Genomic DNA, 22,336 nt, shown 5'->3' on the forward strand with positions numbered 1-22,336 from the left:
TTACCGAGAGGCAGCCGGTGCCCCTGGCAGCCCGCGGGGCACGGCGGTGGGTGAAGCTCCTGTGAGCCCTTTGGCTGAGCTCCCGGCTGCCAGCCGGAGGCTGCAGCTCGCTGCGAGGTGTTTGGTGAAAGCCAGCGAGTGGCAGGAGCCTTCCCAATGCCTGTAAGGGGGAAGACAGGGGAGCAAAGGCAGCGAGAGCTGGAGCAAAGCCCTGCAGGAGAAGCGTTTGGGTCAGGAGCGCTGCCAAAGCCCCGTCCTGCAGGAGCAGGTCCCTGGCTGTGGTGCTGGCTCGGAGCCGCTGTCCCAGGGGAGCCACCGTGCACATCGCTCGGGGATGTTTTCTGTAGCACTTTCCGTGCTGTTTTTGCACCGTGCGGCCCCAAAGCGAGCCGGGGACAGCCAAGGGCAGGCGGCGGCTGCTGGGTGCGCGTTCGGCCGGGAGAGGGCAGCTCCTGCCGCAGGCACGGCTGCGAGCAGCACAACGGCGGCTGCGGGAGCCGGGAGGATTTGCATTGGGTGCTGGGGGAAATCACCCCAAAAACGGGCCCGGGGCACGGCTGGGCCGGGCTGGAGCAGCAGGTCCCGGCGGTGGGGCTGCCTCAGGGCACGCTGCAGCCTCGTTACGCTGCTGGGGAGCTGTGCCCGCCCGTCCGTCTGTCCCACGCAGCTGCCCGTCTGTCCTGCCCGCTCAGATCAGCCACCGGGGCAGGAATCACAGAATCACAGAATTTCTAGGTTGGAAGAGACCTCAAGATCGTCGAGTCTAACCTCTGACCTGACACTAACCAGTCCTCCACTAAACCATATCACTGAGCTCTACATTTAAACGTGTTTTCAAGACCTCCAGGGCTGGTGACTCCACCACTTCCCTGGGCAGCCCATCCCAATGCCTCACAACCCTCTCGGCAAAGAAGTTCTTCCTAACATCCAACCTAAAAAAAGAGGAGGAATTATCCTCCACCGGTGCTCTCTGGGTGCTGCTGGTAAAACGCAGCAAGGAGAAAGACAAATAAATATTTGTGAGATGAGAAATAGCTCACAAATCCCCAGCCCAGCCCAGTTCAGCCCAGTTCAGCCCAGTTCAGAGGCCGCTGGAGCGTTCCCTGGGCCCGCTCTGGGGGTGACGGGTGGGGGGGGGCGTTCTGTGGCGTTCTGCTTTATTTGTTATTGACCCGGGGCGTGAAAACGTGTCGGGGCCGGGCGGTGAGCGCTGAGGGGTGCTGGCAGGGGAAGGAGACGGAGGCAAAGTGTGGTGTAACGGGGGCACAGGGGGCTCGGGGGGTCTGCGGGCCTCGAGCACCGGGCTCAGGGCACCGGGAGGGGCCGGGAGGGGCCGGGCCCCGCTCCCCGGCCTAGGCCCAGGCCCCGGCGCCGCTCCCTTCCGCGCCCGTCTCCATGGCAACCGCTTCCCCTTCGCCCTTCGCCCTTCGCCCCCGCGGGCGGCTGACGGGCAGCGCTGCCGACCAATCAGAGCTCCCCGCCGCCCGCCCGAGCGGGGGGAGGGGCGGGCCGCAAACTCCGCGAGCCAACCGGAAGCGAAAGCCGCCCTCCCGGCTCCTCCCCCTCGCCTCCAGGCCGCGGCCAATCAGCGGCAGAGCGTGCGGGGGCGGGGCCGGCGCAGCGGCCAATGGGAGCGCACGTCGGTCGCTAGGGAGGCGCGAGGCCCGGCCGGGGAGGAGGAGGAGGAGAAGGGAGGGGGAGGGGGGGCAGCGGCGGGAGCGCGGCGGGGCCGGGCGGGGGCGGGAGGTAAACAAAATGGCGGCGGCGGGCGGGAGGCGGCGGCGCTGAGGGGGCGGCGGGGAGCGGGCTCCGAGCAGGCCCCGAGGGCGCAGCGGCGGCCGGCGGGGATCCCCCGGAGGCCGGGCGGGAGCGGGGAGGAGCGCGGCGGAGGCGGCGGAGGCGGCGGCGGGGCCCGGCCCGGCCCGGGCCCAGGTTCCGGTTCCTGAGGCCCAGCAGCGGGGAGGGGGGAACGAGGCCTGCGGCCCCCAGCCCCCCCCCCCTCCTCGACTCGGTGGCGGCCGGGGGGGGCGCGGCCCGGGCCCTTCCGAGAGGCTCCCGTGGCTGTGGGGGGGGCACCGGGCCCTCCCCTCCCCTCCCTGCCCGTGTCCTACCGGGGGGCGGCGGCGCTGCCCCGGGCCCCGCCGTAGAGGAGCCCGGGTGGGGGAGGCCCTGCCCTGCCCTGCCGCCATCTCCGGTTGCCTTTGGGGGGGGGGAATGGGGTGCGTGGGGCTGCGGGCACGGGGAGCCGCGTCCCGCTGACGGTGCCCGTGTCCCGGTGCTTGGGGAGGGGGGGGTGGGGGGGCACCGGCCGGTTCTGCGTTGTGTGAGCCCAGCCGGAGCCCGGGGGGGGGACGCATCATGTGCCAGGCGGAATCGCGGTGCTTGAAGGATGCCCCTGGGAGGTGTCGGTAGGCACCGAAGGCCTCAAACTTTGGTCGGCGTGAGAAGCGAGGGCGGTGGGATTGTTCCTGAAAGCTCCTTCAAGGAAACGTGCTTCCAGCTGCCCAACGGCTGAACCCCCCCCTGCCGCCACCGTCACCGTGCCCGTGCGTGGAAGGTGAGGCCGGCCGGGCAGAAACGCTCCCCCTGCCCTCCGCCCCGGAGCCGGTGACTTCGCGCTGCTGGTGATGGAAAGCCACGAGAGGGACTTGGCGCTCGTCTGGTTTCATGCGGTGGCCTGAAGTCCCGGAGGATGACCTAGCACTTCGCTTGACAAACTGGGCCAAGTTCAAGGCCAGGGTGACTTGAAAGAACCCTAGTGGTGGGACCAGGTCGGGAGCGAAGCGCGTCCCAACCTGAGCGTGTCTGGTCACAGAGAAATTCTTTTTAAGAGACCTTGCGTTACTGGAGCAGGCCTGGATCTTTTAGCATCCACCTGAGCTGGAAGCAGCTCGTAGTTCTTGTTTTGTTGTTTTTTTTATTCATGTTTGTACAATCTTCTGGATCTTTTTTTTCAAGAAGGAGTAAAAGGGAGTGTTGGAAACTCACAAGCAGGATTAAAACCCTGAGCGCTTAAGGAAGGCGGGTGAAGGAACTTAATCCAGGATGGATATGCAGGAGCCGCAGCAGCTGGGTATGTTTGCCGAGAGCGAGCTGATGTCCGTGGGGATGGACACCTTCATCCACCGCATCGACTCCACCGAGGTCATCTATCAGCCGCGGCGGAAGAGGGCCAAGCTCATCGGCAAGTACCTGATGGGAGACTTGCTGGGAGAAGGCTCCTACGGCAAAGTCAAGGAGATGCTGGACTCTGAAACCCTCTGCAGGAGAGCCGTGAAAATCCTGAAGAAGAAGAAGCTACGCAGGATCCCCAACGGGGAGGCAAATGTGAAAAAGTGAGTAAATGTTCCTGGGGGCTGGGGGTGGACCTCTGCTGTTGTTTTCCAGCTGGAGTTTGGTCGTTTTAGTCAACCACACGGCTCTGAGTTGTGGGAATGTTCCCCAAGTCGTGGGGATTCGGGAACCTCCACCACTGAGCTGCTGAGGGGCTGAGGGCGCTCCTAAACTGACCCGTGCCCAGAGCGGGGACAGGGAGCCCGGCATCAATGGGCAAGGGGGCAGCTCTGCTGTGAACAGGCAGCATGTAATGAGTCTTTTTTTTTTTTTATGGTATTGCTGCTGAGAAAGGATTCCCATTTGGGATCCCTTGTCAGAGGGGTGAACAGTGCTGCTTTTAGCTGGGAGAGGTGAGGGTGGGAGCACAAGGAGCCTGCACCAGCACCAAGCGGTGTTTGGGCTCCTGGAGGTGGCCGTTGGCACTGCCTCCCCTGTGGGAAGTGCCCGGGACGTGATCCCTGCATTCCCCACCTGGTGGGCGCAGGGAGCTGTGAATTTCTTCCTGGTTCCACTCCTGACTGATGGGTTTAGGAAGCAACTCCAGGCTCTTCTCAGTCGCTTTCTGCAGCTGTAAAATGGGGACAAGGGTTGTCAACCTCTCCTCGGTGACTCAAGATCCGTGCTTGGAAGGCTCTCCGAGTGCCAGCTCCATCCCCATTAGTCAGGGCACGAGCAATTAAAACAGGCTGGGGAGCAGCCTGGCGTTAGCTCTGCTCAGGACTCTTACACAAAACTTTCCCTTTCGGCCTCGCGGCCGGCTGCGCTCCCCACGGCGAGCTGTTCGCTGCGGCCCTGCGAGATAAGCGGCTCTCTGCTGCCCAGGGGAGCCTCCTGCAGCCCAAACAAGCCTCTCGCAGGGGTTATCTCGCGGTGGGAGGGAGATCTGGGGCTGGTACGGCCTCAGCTGCGGCGTGCTGAGCCCGGAGCCGTGACCCAGCAGCGTCTTGTTTCTGTTTCTGGGGCTGGGTTGAGTTTCCGAGCCCAGCTGGGAGATATTTCACGTCCTGTACCGGGCCCGCTGGCTCTCGGGGCTCTCCTCTAACCTTCAGTGCCAGGCGTGGGGACAGGGCAGCCGCAGGGCCTGGTGCCGGGCCCTCCCCGGGCTGGCACAGGGTCAGGCTAGGAGTAAACTGCTGGTTAATGAGTAACAACAAGGTTCTCGTCTCGCTGGGCGCCCCGGCCCACCCTGCCCCCTTCTCTGGTGTCAGCGTGGCTGCGGAAGGGGAGCTTGGTGCCTCCTTACTGCAACCCTAAACTCCTCTCCCTCCTGGTGGGAAAGGCCTTGCCAAATAACAGGGGAGCTTCCTGTTATCAGAGCCCCGGTAATGCTCCCGAGTCCCGAGGTGCACCCTGCAGAGGCTTTATTCATGCCCGCAGCCTGGGAACGGCTCGTTTGGCTTCGTTAAGGCAGACAAGCCGGGCGCTGCTTTGCTGGGGACGTTTTTCTGGCTCAGCCGCCCTTGCTCCAAAACACGGCGGCAGATCCTAAACGTTGCCTCCCAACGAGGGCTTGCTTCAGCTCGAGTGCCTATTTTGGTCACCCTGTCCTTCTCTCTCTGCCCAGCTCCCTGTTTGCTTTATTTTCTTGTTCAGCCATGAACTTTTTCAGGACAAAACGCCCCATTTTGGCCGCGGCCAGGACCATGCAACTCCGACCTCCCCGGCTCTGTGGGAGCCGCACCCCAGGCTGCTCCCACGGACTGCAGGGAGGCAGCGAGGGGCTCACACCCCCAGCTCCTGCTCCTGGTGCAGGTTCCCGATGAGGAGCTGATGCCTGTGTTGGTGCCACGCGCCCCCAGCCCTCCCCGTGCCCTTACCTGCACACAGCAGTGCTGCTCGGGACGTGATCTTCACAACCAGCCCCCCCTCAGCTGCTGCCCCTTGAGGTCAGAAATCTCTTCCTCTGCCCCCAGCGCCAGGCTCCTGCTCTCCCCGTGCCCGTGGGGGTGTGTGAGCAGTCTCATCCAGGGCAGGGCTCAGGCAGCTGCACTCAGGATGAGTTTAAGAGTTGGGAGAGAGACTCTAAGGACGTGTTTTCTGTGCTATAGGACCCTTGAGGGAGTTATCAGCCTGCTCGCTGGGGCTAACATCTTCCCGCAGAGCTACACAGATGGTACTGCCCCAGCAGAGGCACTGAGTGCTTTGGGGGGGGTTCTCAGCTCGGTGCCTGTCTGCTGGGAGCCTCTGCCTGGTGTTTGTCCCTAAATTCCTCCTCGTGCAGCTCTGACTGTGGGGATGGAGCCAGTCCTGACCCCAGACTGATCTCTGTCCTTGGTTTGCTGCCCGTGCAGCTTCCTGCCCCCCCGTGCGCCCGGCAGAGACGCGCTGCGGGGACAGGTTGGGGACCCAGGGGTCAGCTGGGCTGCATTTGGGATTTCTGGTGCGGGTGCTGAAGGCTCAAACCTGAGACCCCTGTCCCTAAATCACCGCGGGGGATCCTCGCGCGCCCTCGGTTACTGCAAAGAGCTGGGGGCAGGTCGGTCAGCCAGGTGGGTCCTGCTGCCTCCAGTTAGCCCAGGAGGGGTTTAGTGGGACCGCCAAAAAGATGACAGGAAATTTGGAAGGCTTTGTCTCCAGCAGCACAAGTTTAATAAAGCCGTGCGCTAATAGCCTCCCATTTTAATTAAGTGTTTGGGACTTTCTGAGCGTGTCCCAAGTGCCTTGTTCGGTACTTACCATGCTCGGCGATTACTCAGATTTGAATCTCTGCTCATTACAGCTCCTTGGGGGCCTTGGCTGTGCGGCAGCCCCGTGATCAGACACCTCACCACGGGGCTCTGCACGTGGGAGCCGGGCAGAGGACCCGGTGCCCGCGGGGACGGTCCCGAGCCGACCGAGTGGATTCCTGGGGCCGTGGGGCTCTTGGCTGCACGGGGTCCTGCTGGGTTCGAGGTGCTGCTTTGGAAGCTGTGACCTGTAAAGGGGCACGGGGGCTGGGCTGTCGGGCACCCCGGGGGTGCCTCCTGCACCCTGCCAGGGGAGGCTGCTTTTGGGCGGAGGAGATGGAGGGGAAAGCTGTTCACCGAGCAGACCAGAAGTAAGTTAATCTGCTTTGTGGGGTTTCGAGGACACTAATTTGTAATTAACGCTCGCTTTGGCTGCGCGGGATTACAAAATCAATCTGAGTAACTACATAATGCAGCAGTTGGGTTGCGTAAAGACCGAGCGGGTGATTCTCCGGGCCCTTGTAGCAATTAGCAGGAGCGGTGCCGGCGGATTTAGGGCACGTGCCAGGGCTGGCGTGCGGCGTGGCACCGATCCCTGTGCGGTGCCACCAGCTCCTGGGCCCTGCAAGTGGGGCTCGAGGGGGGCACAGCTGCCTGTGGACAAGTAAAGGAGCGTTTGGGATGGGGGTGAGCGTTTCCCTGGCTGGGATTTGTGCTGCAGGCCCTCAGCCCTGGCCTGGTTTGGCCTGGAGATAATACGGGAAAGATCCAGCATCACCTGCAGCCAAACCCTACAAGCCTGGGCCTGCGGAGGACCCACGGGAGCCTGAGGAAGGGGCTGGGATGTGTGCTTGGGCTGTGAGCCCGAGCTCAGGGGTGAGGATCCTTCCTGAGACCCTGCCCTCACTGGAGTGGTCCAGGAAAGAGCATCCCCTTTCCTTGGCACCCCCAGAGCCGTGTGGGACAGGCAGGGGGCTTCATTAGGGACCAAAAAAAAAAGAGCTGCTGGGTCTGGGTGCATCCGGGTGAGCCTGGGTCTGACAGCTCCCCGCTGAGGGACCTGGCAGTTCTCCCTTCCCCTCTGCTGGGGACAGCTCCGCTCCAAAAAAGCTGTGCTGCAAACTTCGTGCTGCGTCTTAGGAGCGACAGGGAAAGGAGGCGAAGCTGCAGCAGCTGAGAAGGTCCCAAAATCTGAGTGGGTTTGCTGGGCGGCCGTGCCTGGGCTGAGGAGGAAGGCAGCGAGCTGAAGGCACACGTCGTGTCCCCGTCCTGTGAAACTGCGGGACAGGGGTGGGCCGGGGCCTCCTGGTGTTAACTGGGGAGGGGGAAGGCAATGCAGGCACCTCCTGGAAATGCAGGCACCTCCTGCCGAGGTGAGGCCTGCGTTGCCTGGCGTGGTGAAGGCTGGGAGCAGAGCTGGAGGTGACTGGTGTGTGGCTGCCTCCATTCCTCGGGTGCTTCAGAATGCCAGAGGAGCTAAAAATAGGAGCCCTGGCCTCTGCCCCGGAGGTGGGTGGCATTTGGGCTGGGAGGCTCCCAGTGCCGCCCCCGGCCTCCTCCTGGAAACGGGCACCGTGGAAATACCGATGGTTATTTTTCTCTGAAAGGTGGAAGGAGTCGGTGTCAGTGCTTCCACGCCGCGTTACAGGGAACGAGCTGCTGGGATGGGTGGTTTTAAGCTCCCCGGTGTTGGGAGCTTTCTCTTCGCAGCAGAGGAACCCTCCCGGGGTGTGCCTGCTCGCTGCTGGCCTGCCCCGAGGCCTCGGCTGCCCCCCCCTCGTTATTCACAAAGTTCTCAGAGCCACGCCGGTGCTGGCTGAGGTTTCCATGCTAATTTAATCCACTTCAGCCTTTTGGTCATTCCTATAATTAGAGCAGTTGCATCACTTTGCAAATCTGTCTGCCATTTCAACTCACCACCCCGCGGAGCTCTGCCTCGCCACCCCGCCTTTCTCTGCAGGTGCCCCAATTTTTAAAACCCCGTGTGATACAGGAGGAGTGCTGGGGCCGACCTTTGGCAGCGAGACAATACCACACTGCTCAGGAGTTCCTAAAAGATCTTTTTTTAAAAACCAAACTGCTCGTGTCCCTGCACTTTACGAGCTCTCTGAAGGAGCAGCTGCTGCTTTGACCAGACACGAGGCGTCCCCACACCGCTGCGCTGGCAGTGATGGAGCCAAGGGGTGAGGGTGTGCCATGGGCTCGGGCAGAGGCTGTCCCTTCTGAAGCTGTGCTCCGAGTTCCTTTTAATTCTGCTTCCAAGAGTCCCAGCTGCTGGGACGCAGCCAGGCTTTTCCAAGCTGCTCCCCAGGTGGCAGGAGGGAAGCGTGAAAGGAGCCTGCGAGCAGCTCAGCGCCAGCCCGCGGCCAAGCGGCAGCGAAGCGTCTGCGCCTCCCAGCCCCATGGAGCAGAACCACCCCAACCTGACCGGCCTGATCCTCCTGTTCCTCCTCTTCGCAGCCGGCTGGCAGGATTCTGCAGGCTGAGTTTAATGTAAAAAGATACTGAAATGTGGTGGTTTGGGGCCGAGTGCAAGATCTCGAGACAAAGATCGAGGTGGCTGTTAGGAGAGCCACCCAAGGGCCCGTTCTGTGGCAAAGGGAAGGCGTCTGCTCAGCCTCACAGTACACACTGAGCACAAAAAAAGGATTCAATTTAAATCTCTGAGCAGTTTGGTCGAGTTAGAGCTTGGAAGAAAGCACTTTTCCTGTCTCTGTTCCCAAGTTCACGGCGTGGTGTTGCTGAGCACAGCGGGCTCCTGCTGCCACCCCTCGCTCCTCTGCTGGGTGTATCCCAGCTGGGATTCCTGTCTGGGGAAAACCGAGGGGCTGTGTAGTGTTAACTGGAAGGGTTCTTGGTTTATTCCTGGGCAGTGGCCAGTCAGTATCTTTGTGGGCTAACCTTGGGCTAATGAATTCAAGAACGCACAAGACCTGTCAGGCAGCGTGTGCAGGTAACCTTAGGAGAAGCAGCCGGGGCTAATGCAGTTTGAGGTGTAAAAATCCATTAGAAAATGTTCGCTGCATTCCATAGTAAGGAAATAGCCTTCTAAATTTAATGTTTTTCCCCTTTCTTTTCCTGCAGGGAAATTCAGCTCCTGCGACGATTACGGCACAAAAACGTTATCCAGTTGGTAGATGTATTATACAACGAAGAGAAGCAGAAAATATATCCTTTTCAACACGGTGCTGGAAGGTTTGAATTCTTGTCGTTTTCTGCTGCAGTGCTGAATCATTTTAGTTCTGCTTTTAAGGCCCTGCTGAATGTTTCTTAAGCTTAAAATTACTTCCCCTAGTATTAAACGTATCGCATGGCTGGAATACTTTCCACTAAGTGTGCTTTCTTAAGTTTCCCAGCTTCTCAGTTGGGAAATAAAAATATTGTCCCCAGATTACGTCTGTGGGGCTGGAGCAGGGGGGAACCACCACTGAAATCCTGTGCTTCGTTGTGTGACCTTCAGCAGCTCGGAGATGAAAATAAAGCCGCGGATCTGTCCCGCTGAGCCTCCTGTCCTGGCTGGCGGTGTATGGCAGTGCTTCCTTTCCCTGAAGATGGCTCTGTTTTGATTGACGCTATGTGAAATCAATTCCTGTAACGTTTTTTCCTTTAAGTTCTTGGCAATGGTTTAGGCATTCTTCTTCTTTCCCTCAAAAGAAAGGGGGAGGAGGGAAATCCCTTGTTCTCTGGCACAGGGCTGCCTGCAGCTCGCTCCCTTCGTGCGGAGGGGCTGCGTGCTCCAGCAGCTTGCCTCCTCCACGGGCAGCTGGAGCACTCTGCCAGTCAGCCCCACCAAGACAGACGAGCTCCAGAGCCTCCTGCTGTGTTCTTTATGCGAAGGTCTCTCGTGGTACTGCTGGGAGAGACGGGAAGCTCGTGGTAGCTGTGAGAGAGAGGAAGCACGCTGCTCCTGTGCACAGTGCAGAGACAGAACCCCAGCTCTGGAAGCTAAGCTGGGGCTTGAGATCTGGGTGCATTGCTACGACTGCAACGTGTTAGTGCAGCACACGGTCCTGCAAGTATTCTGAGCCCCCCTCTGCTGTACGCTGTGCCTTGGGGTGTGGGTGGGCAGCTGGGCGCTTCTGGGGAGCACACTTTGACTTAGGCCAGCTCATGAACTCCCTGAGCTGATCTGTTGTAGCGCCTTATAAATAGCCACTTTTATTTTTGGCAGTGTTTTCTAAATACTGCCTTCCAATTACGGTACTTCAGAAAACGGGTAACTTAATTGTGTGCTTTAATTAGATCAAATGCTCTGCCACCAAATCATTGATATGAAAAGCATGACAACTTTCACTTGTGTTTTGTGGCCTTAACAGACTGAAGGGACTGTAACTCAATTACTGCCTGTAGAAAGATAGCATTTAATTAATAGGAAGCTGGGATGCTGAAGGAGAGGCGTATTGAAAAAGAGCCCGAGAGAGACCTCGTGTGTTGGTAGCAGGTGATGACAACCCGAAGTGGTCATTCAGAAATGGGTTTTGGCCTCTCTGAGCCGGTGGGGATGTTTCTTGCTTTACTAACAGATGTGTTTGAAAAGGAACTAGTTGGTTTTTCATAGTTTTTATAGGCTGACTTCTGTTTTTTATCTGCTTCTGCACCTCTTTATTCTGGCAGTAACTGGAGGAATTGGGGTTGGGAGAGGGAATTTGTCCGTGATTGTGCTTTAGCCTCTCCAGCTTCTCGTTGGCACTGGCAGTGCCTGTGCAGCATGTTTTCGGATGCGGCAGTACAAGCACTTGTGCAGCTGCGTGGCAAATGGGTTTGGGAGCAGATCCAGCTGAACGGTAACTTTCCCTTTCATTAGGCTGTTCTCTGCAGGTCAGTTCCCTTCCTCATTTTGCTGTGTAGTCGTGCAAACATTTGGATTGGTGCCTTGCAGGAAGCTGTGCAAGGCAACATCCCTCCCCTGTACCTCACTCAACTTCTAATTGTTGCTTCCTTCCCTGTTACTCATTAAAAGTAAGTCTTAATGTCCAGGATGAACACTACAGGCCCAGTTTCAAATGCTTCAGAAGGGAGGGTTGTGTTTTCACCTGAGTTTTCTGTTGCTGATAAACGTGGCTGAAGCCTGCAGTCCTGTACTTATTCGGCAGACAGTGTTTTAACAAGTCGAGTCAAAGCCTTCAGTGATCTTTTTGTTAATAGGAAAGCTGCGATGACTGGATTAAAAATATCAACTACCTTTAGTATTTAATGGGCTGCTCTGCTGACCTGCTGTGGCTGGGAATGCGGAGCTGGTGATGAATGGAGAGCTAATCCAGGCAGAAAATAAACCCAGTTCAATAAGCAGCATCCCAGCTGGCACCCTCCCTCGACAGCTTCTGTTACCAGTGTGTGCAGCGTGCGTGGGAGCAGAACCCTATTGATTAGCAGAGATGAGAGCTTCAGTCGTCTCAGGGCACCGGTAACAGATCTGCTCCAGCCTGGAAGTTCGTGCTGTAATCTGGCTGACCGGCCAGAGGTGGATCGGTCACAAAAGAAGGGGTGAAAAACCAGCCTGGCAGTTAACGAGACCAAAATCAGGTCGTTCTTTGTAGATGAGAACGAGAGCTGGCTTTGGCTTCCCGACAGCTGCCCTACGAAATCTCCCATTAGTGTTGTTTTTGTGAATTTGGGAGCGCTGCTCTCACGTCACTGCCATACGAGTAGCCCGTAGCTTTCCTCCACGGTGAGGAATGATAGGAATGAAACCTGGGCTCCTCCTGCTGTTCTTGTGTCTGCTGATTTGCAGGTGGCATCGTGCCCATCACAAAGCCTTGCAGTACTTCAGCATCCCTCTGAAGAGCAGCTCGTATGGGGGACGTAGCACTAAATCAGTGAGTCTGGGCAGTGTTTTGAGCTCTGGGATGGAATCTTCTATAAAAGGGCACCAGCCTTTAGCCCAGATCCCACTTAAAATGCAGGCCATCTCTTCAGCTTCTCTTGCCTCAAGAGTTAAGGCAGTATCTTGGGAGATAAGCAACTTATTTTAGGCTTAGGTTAAGAAGGCAGCTGCCAGGAATAATTAGTGACCAACCAAGTGCTTTGTGTTGCTGGAGAAGGGGGTGCCCCACAGCCCTGCTTTGCTCTGCTCTTCACCTCGGAGGTGCACTCCCTTGACAAAGCCAGCAGATGTCTCAGGGTCTGTTCCTGAGCCCCTCTGAGCACTGCCTTTAAAAGCCCTGGGAGAGGAGGGGAGCAGAGGCAGTTCCTGCTCCAGGCGGTTGTGTCGTTTCCTTTGTTTGGCCCCAACATTAAAAATTGAGGAGATGAAAAAAGGAATGTGCTGGAAGGGAATAAATACTAAGAAGTGCCACCAGCTCTTGGCACTTGATTGTAATTTTTTTTGTCCATATGGTTTCAAAAAAAGCTTCCCAGCTGTCCAGGGATCCTTTTCCTACTACACGGCTGTGGGGATGGGGTAAGCAGTAGCTGTTAGGTAGTGCCTACAGGAAAGGAAGAACAACCTCTGGGGGAGGGCACGAGAGCTCACTTTGGAACAGCCAGGGGCTGGGGAGAATGTGCTGCAGCTCTTTTGCCAGGGGGGGTTAACTTTTTTTTTTCAGCCACTTCAGAGAATTGCCTGACTTCTGTCATGTTTATAAGGCTTCCAGTGTAATTTCTGTTCATATCCTGTTCCATGTCTGATTGCTGAGCTGCTGCTGGTCCTTCAGAAGAATTTTGGGGGTTCCTTGCATCCTTCTGTTAGCCAGCTGGAAGGTGGGGCACAGCTCAGGCCCTGCTTCTGAAGTGTCTGTGCACCAGGTACCAGCAGCTCCCCAGCTGCAGTCCTCGCGCAGCCTTTGCCTGGGAAGTATTTAACCTTGAAGCTTCCTTAACTCTGCCTTCACGTATATGGTGATGGAGTACTGTGTGTGTGGGATGCAGGAGATGCTGGACAGTGTCCCAGAAAAGAGGTTTCCAGTTTTTCAGGCTCATGGGTAAGTGCAGTTTTGTTCCTTAGCCTGCATCAGCCTCTCCTTGCTGCTATCTCTTGAGCTCAGGAGCGTGTTCTACTCTCAATTAGACTGCTGGCTGCACTTTAAAGTCAAACTAACTTTGTTTAATAACTACATCTTTTACATCCATGGGGATAAAAACCAAAAAAGACTAATGAAACACTGCCAGGGAGAACCCTTTGGTTCTGGGAAGAAAAAGCATCTTGCTATCAAATCTTCTGTTGCTTTTGTTTTGTTTTGCTGCAAGAGACGCACAGCAGCCTTCCCTGGCCTTTGCTGTAGCTGTCCTTCGGCTAAGATGGGTGCGGTGGGGGATTCTGTGAGGATTTGCCCTATCTAAATGGGGCAAGCCAAACAGTTCAGCGTCAGGAAAAAAGGTTAAAGGTCTTTGGGTTAAGAATTGGCAACATCCAGCATGATCTCTTAGCTTGTTTAGTTAGGCTAATCTGAAGCCCGTTTTAGCATGCAAGTAAAGGAACCTTAAAGTTCTGGAAATGGATATAGGAAGGAGGTTATATAAATATCTATATCTACATAAAGTCAGTGCAGACCAGCAAGTTTGTAGTCACTATTTTCATGTTCTTAAATGGTGTCTGAGATCATAGAGGGTCTAAGTGAGCGATCGATGCGTTCAGATGGGTATTGTTTCCTGGATATTATGAGATAAAAAGTGAATGAACAATTGTTGATGCACAATGCTTCTTACATTACAGTAATGCCATGCTAACAGCCTCTGACCATCTGTTACCTTTGCCCAGCCTGTAACAGAAAAATAAACCTTCTGCCAACTGAAGGAAACCTCTTTTTCCCCATCCTGTAGCAGAGACAGCTAAGCCACTGAAAGAGCATCTTTTGCTAGCTTAATTTAGCCAAGGCCAGGTCAGGTGTCAGAATTAACTGGCCCATTTGTGCCTCGTGGTGCCCACGCTTTGAAAATGCACAGACTTGTGAGGAGGGCCTCAAAGTTCTTTTTTAACACACAACACCTCACTCTCAAGTTCCTCAGCATCAAGTGTTTGTGTACCTACCTTTATCCAATAACATTAGTCTTTGCTTTAAGCATTATTGGTAATTCACAGTCTTAGTCTCTGGAAGTGCTTGACTTTTTCTTTTTTTCTTTAACAATTTCTGCAGGTACTTTTGTCAGCTTATAGACGGCTTAGAATACTTGCACAGCCAAGGGATTGTCCACAAGGATATAAAACCGGGGAACCTCCTGCTAACAACCAATGGGACGCTGAAAATATCTGATTTAGGCGTAGCAGAGGTATGTGAGAACTGCAGTGAAGTCAGGAGTGTGGGAAGCACAACATTCTAGATTCAGGTCCCCTTTGTGGTATCCATGGATTTATTGTGTGTTTAGGCTTCTGTTCTGTTACACTTGCGGAGTGCTCTAGAGTGACTCTGCTGAATCTTTATTGTAACTCTCACAACGTTGTTATCTCGCTGCGGGTAACAGCACAAAACTTCCATCCCGGAGGCTCATAGGCAAAGACATCAATTTTAGACAACCCTGAAGTCTGGTGACAAGCTACATCCCCTTGCACTTAACTGTATACCAGGAGTGCCTCAGCTACGTAGGAATAGCTCAGAGAGCATCACCAGTGGCATGCAATTGTTATAGTAGCACGTTCTCGTGATGTGTAAGTAGATGTTCAGTAGCAGAGCGTTCCCTGCTTGTGAAATGTTCTACCAGTTATGGGTAGTGTGCCTTGGAATCTGAAACTAATGGCTCTCTTCTGCTGCAGGCATTGCATCCGTTTGCAGAGGATGACACGTGCAGAACGAGTCAAGGGTCGCCAGCATTCCAGCCACCAGAAATCGCCAATGGCCTTGATACCTTTTCAGGCTTTAAAGTAGACATCTGGTCCGCAGGGGTCACGCTGTAAGTGCCTGTGCAGCATCCAGGAGTTGCAGTAAATTGCAAGCCTCCAAACAGCTCGGTCTTGTGCAACCTGCTGTCGTCACTGCTCTTCTGCATGGTGTTGGGGAGTGGGTGTATGCGGTGTGGCCCTTCCTTTGGGGAGCAGACACCCATCCAAAGTGCTTGCAGTTCTGAATAAAGCAATCTCCACTTTGAGTAAGTCTCTGCCAGCCACTTCTCGGCATCTGAGATACGCAGCGACTATAATAATAGAAACCACAAAGCGCTGGTATCTCTAGTATTTATTTTTAAAAGTTTCTTCCGTCCCAGCCTGTCAGGGAGATGTCTTAGTGGTTTTGACTCATGTGAATGAAGAGGCTGCGATAAAGGAAGACAAAGTTAGAAGAAGCATTCCAAATATTCATCCTTTAGTTTACTCTTGTCTGCTCTTGATTTACCTAGCCACATAAGAATTAAGTTCCTGTTCTGTGTGCTTCTTCTCACACAGCTTCTCCTTCTTTGCAGATACAACATTACAACGGGTCTATACCCCTTCGAAGGGGACAATATATATAAGTTATTTGAAAACATCGGGAAAGGCGACTTCACAATTCCAGAGGATTGTGGTCCTCCACTCTCAGACTTATTGAGAGGTGAGTCTCTCAGCTGACTCTAAAAGGAATGGGTAAAACGTGGAGTGCTCAGCTTGTATAGACCAGGGGAGAGCTTCATTCCAAGTATCCTGTGACAACATGGGATCCTATTAGGAAGGAGGTAGGATTATTTATCTTAGGATAAGACTCTGGAAGGTCTCGAACACTGGCACTTTCCTGAGATATGCAAAACCCTCGATGGGTTGCAGTTGTTGCAGACACTACTCCATAAGCAGTTGGTTCTTGCATTATTTTTCTCCTGCTCTCAGCAGCTTTTGGACCTGAAGACAAAGCCCACAAAGTTAAATTTATAATGGCAAGTGAGAACACTCGATTAAATTCCTTGCCCAAGCTTTCTGTAACAAGAAATACTGAGTACTCAGGTTCTGCTGTCCTTCCTCATCAGCCTCTACCCTCAGTGTGCTTTTGTCCCAGTTGTCTCATCCCTGTCCCTAAATTTCCAGCAGTGAGGGTGGTGGAGCAGAGTGCCTGGTGCCCCTTTTCATTACAGACCTGTGGCAGAAATGGGAACAGCACCTTTTGGGTGGAAGAAGGGGTGGGTTTTTGTGCTGTTGTTCTAGTCGCCTGTTGAAATAGTTTGAGGCTCAGTGTTGAGCAGTCTCTCAGCTTCTTTTAAAAGCTGAATGCTTCAAGCAGCAGTTGTGCTGTGTTTAGCAGCCAGCTTGGTGCCTGGTTGGCAGCACTTGGGTGCGCTTCTAGCACGTGGGAGATCCCGATCAGAGCTCCTGCTGCCTCTCTGAAGCAGTCAGGTGCAGAGATACTCCCAGCCCTCAGCGTGGGCTTGCTCCCTTCCCTTTGACCTCAGCTGTTTGAGACCTGCCTTCAAACATGAAATGAGGCCGCCTCATTTCAAGTTTATTTTTCTGGTTCTTGTGCTAGGCGAGCAGTTTGGGGTAAGCGTGGGCGAAGGGCTATGGGGCACTGTGAGGAAACTGAGTCAGCTCTGCTTCCTCCTGTCCGTCAGCAGTGTTATCAGGTCTGCTCGGAACACGGCTGTTTGCTGCTCCACGGGGGCTGTGTGCTGCGCTGCGTCCTCTGCAGGGGGACGGCGCTCTCGTGCTTTGTGGCTAGCCAAAAGGTTCAGAGTTTCGAGGCATTTATGACTGCGCTTTCCCCTACAAGTAGCACCTGCTGTGACCCTGCAGGAGGCTGCGCTGCCCCTGGGCACCCAGCCCCTGTGTGGGGGGCTGCGAGGGGCTGCAGCCCGGACCCGCAGAGCCCTGTCCTGCGGTGCTGGGTGCCGGCTGTGTGCCGGGCTGTGGCAGCAGGTGGTGCTGTCTGTCCGTCTGCCTGCTGCCGGCGGGCTGCGGGGGCTCCTCTCCAGCCCCCCACCTCCCAGGGGGTGGCAGACCCCCTGCAAGCCTCGTCCTTTGAGGCTGTCTTAGCTTCTCCTGCCCCACAGCGTTATGAAATGTCTCCTCTCCAGGTGTTCCAGGGAGCAGTACCCAGCCCCAGCAGCTTTCGGGAGCATTACGTAAGGCACAGCTACGAGCTGCAGCTGCTGCCGCGGCTGCTCTGCTCAGCCTAACGAGGCTGCTGCCGGCTGCCCGGCACTTCTGACTGATGGTTTGTGCCCCGTGCCCCGGGGAACAATGTCCTGATCTACGTGTGGTGCTTGACTTGTGAATGCTGACTCAAAACGCAGCGTTTTCCCGATTTTTTTCAGCTTGGGAATTGCCCCTGTAGAGTCAGTCCAGCAGCCGGTCTGCTACAGCAGCCTGCAGAAATCGTTGGGGGTTTGCGATCGGCCTCTCTGCTGCACTTCGCTTTGCCCCCCAGGGAGAATGAGCGTGGCGGTTGTTCTTTCTTTTCTTGTCCTGAGGATATTGATAGCTCCAAACCTTATGCTTCATTAGCAGATCAACTCCCTCCTGTTCCTTCTCCATCCCCTGGGTGAGACCTGGAGTCACAATCTCTTTTCCTTCTGCCTCACTTCAAACAAGGCACCTCACAGCTGATGCCCTTTGTCCAAAACTGTTCATCTCTGCCAACTTATTGGAGTTGCTTCCTTAATCCTAGCCACGTCTTCACCCCTTTTGTCTTTGGACCCTGTAGAGATGCCCAGTGCCCTCCACCCTGCGGGGTGCTGAGCAGCCCCACAGCCCGGCCAGCAACAAGGCGTGTGCTGAGGCCTTGTGGTGGCGATCCTACATAGCTATGGTGACAAAACCAGGGTGCTTTATTTGGTTCATGCTTTTCCTCCAGAACATCTGCATTTCCTGGTAGGTGCCTGCTGCTGCTGCAGCAGGTTGAAACTGATTCAAAGCCTACGGATCAGATGCTGTCAATGGCTGGCTGATGCTGTTCTACGAGCTGCACAGACACCCACAGCTCAGCTCTGTCTTGCTGGAGGCTTTAACCTTTGCAGTGCTTCTGAAAGGCTCAAAGCACTCTGCAGTGCTGCAAGCGTTTGCTGCCTTCTTATTGTGAGGCAGAGTTCAGCGTGCTGCAAAGTGCTTGTTTCCTCTGTGGCTATAAGCTGCATTAACCAGAGTGCCAGGCTGGGAAACAAACTAGAACTTGCTTCAGAAGCAGTCCACCAAAGAACAGAAACCTTAAAGTGGTGGTTTTATTTTTTTTTTTCCCCTTGGGCTTATTTTTATTTGTATGTTCTACTTTCTAGTAAAAGCAGAATGTAGAGGGCCTCAGAGCTTCTGTTTTACTTGGCTTGTGAAGAGACTTGCATGGCAGTGTGCTTCAGCTGGTTACTTGGGATGCTGACCTTCCTTTTGCCTCCCTGACCAGGAATGAAGCTTTATTTATACATCCCACCGATGGGAAGGGCTGGTACGGCTCTGCCTTCTGTGTGCACAGTCAGAAAAGATGTGTCGAAGTGGAAGTGTTCAGCACTAAGGTTCTGACAACATCTGCATGTGACTTACCAACTCCATGCAGCTTGCTTCTGAGCAGGAAAAATGAGCAGGGTCAGCTCTGCCTCTTGCAATCCACTTTTACCAAAGGGAAGTTCTGAGGCTGCAGTCTCAGCATTAAGCACCTGGGGTCGTTTCCAGGCTGTGGCTGGGGACAAGTGGCTTGGTTTGGGTTGGTTTCTCAGCGTTTTTTCTGGTTTCTGTGTAGTTGCCGTGACCTCACGTCACAGGGGTAAGAGGATGTGTACCCTGCTGACTGGGGTGATTTAATCCTGTAGTAGCAGGGAGTCCCCAGGGCCAGCAGTCAGGCAGGCTGGTGGCTATAACACAGCCAGCAGCAAGGCTTCTGCATGTGCATCATCAAAGCTCCCAGGTCTGCCTGCAGAGGGAGTTTCTGGTCAGAGCACTTGGTTGTGTTTGTGGAGGATGGAGGAGAGGGAAAAATCCCCGTCTCATTTTACAAATTGGATGTTTTCTGCTTTATATTGGTGGCTTAAAATGTTGCTCTGAAATAAAACCCAGGTTGAATTCAAAGTATAGCTGTTAGATTTCTTCCTGCCTCTCAAAAAACATACCTCAGATCGTGCTGTCTGCTTAAAAAATATATTCTGCCATGTGATCCAATGCCGTGCTTGTTCAGGATTATTAAAACGTGTGGGCTGGAGTCTGTGACGAGGAGCTCAAGACAGGTTTGTGGTCTCCAGTGTTCACGTTACCGCTTGATGTAATTTGAAAGGGTTTTGAGGCTGCAGGGGTGCTGTAATGGGCATCATCTCCCATGTATGGGCACAGCGACTCCTCCTGAAATACCAGGGGAGCAGAGGTTGGCGAGTCAGGCATCCTCCTGAAGAATCTCCCCGTTGCAGCGTCTCTTTGCTCGCAGATAAACTGCATGGAAATCTTTACCGTAAATGGTAGAGATGTGTGGCTGCTGTGGGCAGACGCTCTGAGATGACTTGCCTGGTGAATAGTACATGATGTTTTGTCTTCGAGTCTCTTCAGTGCAGGACTTCAGCCACAGGCCTGCCATGAGTGAGTCACGCCGAACACACGAATGTACATTTTCAGGGATTGGATGTTCTGTTTTCGTTTGAACGCTGCCTGAAATGCAGCCCTTTTCCTTTAAGGAAATATTTTTTGCTCGATTACCTTCTTCATGCCCTTTTAATTGCTTGTTTGAGAACAATACAGCTCTGCACCATAGCTAGTGGTAACCAGTGCTGCCAGGCCCCTTTTAATAATTCACCTTAGAGCCTTATCCTCTGCTTGCACCGGTTTCATCTGGTAAATGCCTTAAATTTCTGTTAGTCCTGTCATTCTTTAAACAGCCTTTGGAGGGATGCATATTTATTTTTCCTTTAGCCAAAGCAAGCTGCTGTGATGAGGGTGCTCCAGCTGGAAATGGTCCTGGGTGACCTGCTGTAGTGGACCCTGCTCTGAGGAAGGGGTTACACGGGATCATCCCCAGAGGATCATGCCAGCCTCAGCTGTCCTGGGACTGAGAAGGCTGCAGGGACTCCTACAGACAGGCTGGAATAGAGAAGAACTTGGAATTTGCCCAGTGAAAGCACTCTGATGTTGTACTACAGGTGTTGCAGCACTTTGCGGGCCAGCAGCATTCAGGATCAATCCTTTCTCTGCTGAAGATGGCTCAAATGCATCTCCCCTGTCTCTCACCCTTACCGTAAGGCCATCTCAAAATACTCTCCTGGTGGTGGTTCTCGCTAGCAGCTGAGCTGTTCAGCTCTTGGCACTGCCACTAGCATTAATCACCTCCTGCCACTTAATCCCAGTTCTGGTCTGTAGCTGCAGCCTGGGCTGCTGCTTGTTTGCAGGGCTTTATTCTGCTCGGGGCAGAAAATACCCAGTATGAGGAACTACTCCTGAGACTTAGGGCTCTTGAGCAGGGAGCTCCCATCAGCTCAGCCACGAGGTGGTTTTATGGTCTCAGCAAGGCAAGTTACACGTTTCTGGTGTGCTCAGTCCAAAGCTTTGAATGCTGAAGGCTCCAGTGCCTGGAGTTCAGGTGGCCAGATGTTTGTGATGCACCCGGCCTTCTCTGACCTGGGGAAGTCTTCCCAGGGCTTGTTTTTGGTTTTTAACCTACTTCATACTGATGAGCAGTAGCGATGCCACCTGCTTAAGGCTATTAGTGCCGTCAGCAGCACTGATAAATCTTCTCAAATTGCCATGGGAAACGGTGCTGGTTTCTGAGGGGAAGGTGACTTCAGTGCTTTCACACCATCTTTTCCTGCCCATCCTCTCTAGGCTACAACCGATCTAAATAAACCCTTATCTGCTGAAAAATCTCCTTGTTTTTAAAGATAAGAAATTATTCTCAAAAGCTTATTTCCTAAGCGTGCGCTTGTTGAGTGACCGAGCCTTGCAGAAATGCCTGTGGGGACGCACACAGTGGCTTTCTGTCTTTTTTACGGTAGAATCGTTACTGGGAGTAACACGACACAAACAGAGCTGACAGGGAAGATCTTCTGAGTCAGCTCTGATCGCGTGCGCTGTTGGCTGCTTTCTTCTAATACCGTTGTTCAGGAGTATTGCAGAAAACCATCTGCAAGGTCCTTGCAACTTCTTTGAGTGCCCCTTGTCCCGCCGTTCACTCTGCCAGCTCTGCTCTGCTTCCTGGCCTTTCTTCTGGTTGCTGGCGATGGGCTGCTCCCGTTACTGCCTCTTCCCCAAACCTTCCTCTTCGTGCTGCCTCTGCAGGGCTCACTGGTGGGTTCATCCAACACATGCAGAACCACTTGCAATGTGCGGCAGCAGCAGTTCAACATCCACCAGGTGAATGTGGTCTTGGGAGCTTCATTGGAGGGATCTTGGGTGCCTGGATGAGACTTGTTAGGTCCAACTGGCTCGTCTCTGACGAATACAGCAAAACTTCCTTCTTTATTTCCTTCCATCGAGTTGTGAAGCTTTTTAAAGATAGTGGAGCAGAGTGGGCATCTCATGAGTCTGCTTAAGTAATCCACCCCCTTCTTTTGTAGGGCGAATACAGATGAGCTATTTTTTTCCACCCTCCACTCTCTTCACCCTAATCCCCGTTATTTCAGCAGCTGATGCCAGGAATCAAACTTCTGGCTAGGACAAAAAGAGGGCTGATAGGATGGACAGTAGGATTGCTTGTTACTTCTCGCAGCTGTACTTCCAGAACAGGATTCCACTGCACTGTAGAGTTTCTGGGGTGCCAAACAGCTTTACACATGCCGTGCCTCTTCCCCAGAAAGTTCAGTAGTGTTACCCCTGAAATGCAAAGCCTCACTGCTCTTTGCCTGGAGACGTGCTTGGGCATACGATCTGGGGCCGTACGAGTCTGCCCCACAGTATAAGGGAGGGAAAGGTCGTGTCTGCACCACAGGTGGGGAAACTGAGGAACAGATTGAGCAGGCAGCCAGCAGTGGAGTCGGGCTTTTGTGCTGCCCTCCCTGTGACCGATGGAGCAAGGTAGAGGCTCCCGGAGCTGCCAGGAGGGCTGGACACATCGCCTGCTGTTGGGGCAGGGTGGTGGGAGGGAAGGGCAGAGCTTTACGCCTTCTGTCTTCAACTTGGCTGAGAGCATCTGTGATCACACCTGGACTTTTTTTCCTTCTTTTCAGGGATGCTTGAATACGACCCAGCCAAGAGATTTTCAATACAGCAGATAAGGCAGCACAAGTGAGTGTTCAGCTTCTTCCTATTAGTCATTCTCTTTCTGCTTCTTATGCTAATGTACCTGTGCTATTGCTCTCAACTCATTTTTCCTTTTGACAGCAGACACATGGAAGTCACTAGATATCCTTCCTCCAGCTCTGCTGGTGCTCTGGCAACCTCTCCTTGGCTTTTTTTTTCCCTCCTATTAGAGCATCCGGTTAAAGCATTTGAATTGCTAACCGGCGAATAATGAATATGTTGAAAATATGTTTCTAGTGCGACTGGTTTTTGATAATTGAGGGTTCTGGATAATTTGTTTCAGAGGCCAGCTAGTACTAATGGAGCG

The 22,336-nt window shown here is 54.2% G+C and overlaps 1 protein-coding gene across 2 annotated transcripts in view; it reads left to right on the forward strand.

Annotated features, from left to right (window-relative positions):
- Window positions 1-1,700: 1,700 nt before the first annotated feature.
- Window positions 1,701-22,336, forward strand: part of STK11 (serine/threonine kinase 11) — a 35,548-nt gene continuing 14,912 nt past the window's right edge. The window contains exons 1-7 of one of the 2 annotated variants that reach the window (XM_072029140.1): window positions 1,701-3,335; window positions 9,087-9,170; window positions 12,833-12,922; window positions 14,075-14,207; window positions 14,689-14,825; window positions 15,330-15,457; window positions 21,957-22,014. In XM_072029140.1, coding sequence (XP_071885241.1) covers window positions 3,046-3,335; window positions 9,087-9,170; window positions 12,833-12,922; window positions 14,075-14,207; window positions 14,689-14,825; window positions 15,330-15,457; window positions 21,957-22,014 — 920 coding nt within the window. In that variant the 5' untranslated portion in view covers window positions 1,701-3,045. The remainder of the gene's footprint in view (window positions 3,336-9,086; window positions 9,171-12,832; window positions 12,923-14,074; window positions 14,208-14,688; window positions 14,826-15,329; window positions 15,458-21,956; window positions 22,015-22,336) is intronic. The other variant, XM_005029351.5, reaches the window with a different exon arrangement.

The sequence above is a fragment of the Anas platyrhynchos genome, chromosome 29 (assembly GCF_047663525.1).
Source record: "Anas platyrhynchos isolate ZD024472 breed Pekin duck chromosome 29, IASCAAS_PekinDuck_T2T, whole genome shotgun sequence".
In the NCBI taxonomy this organism is placed as follows: domain Eukaryota; kingdom Metazoa; phylum Chordata; class Aves; order Anseriformes; family Anatidae; genus Anas; species Anas platyrhynchos.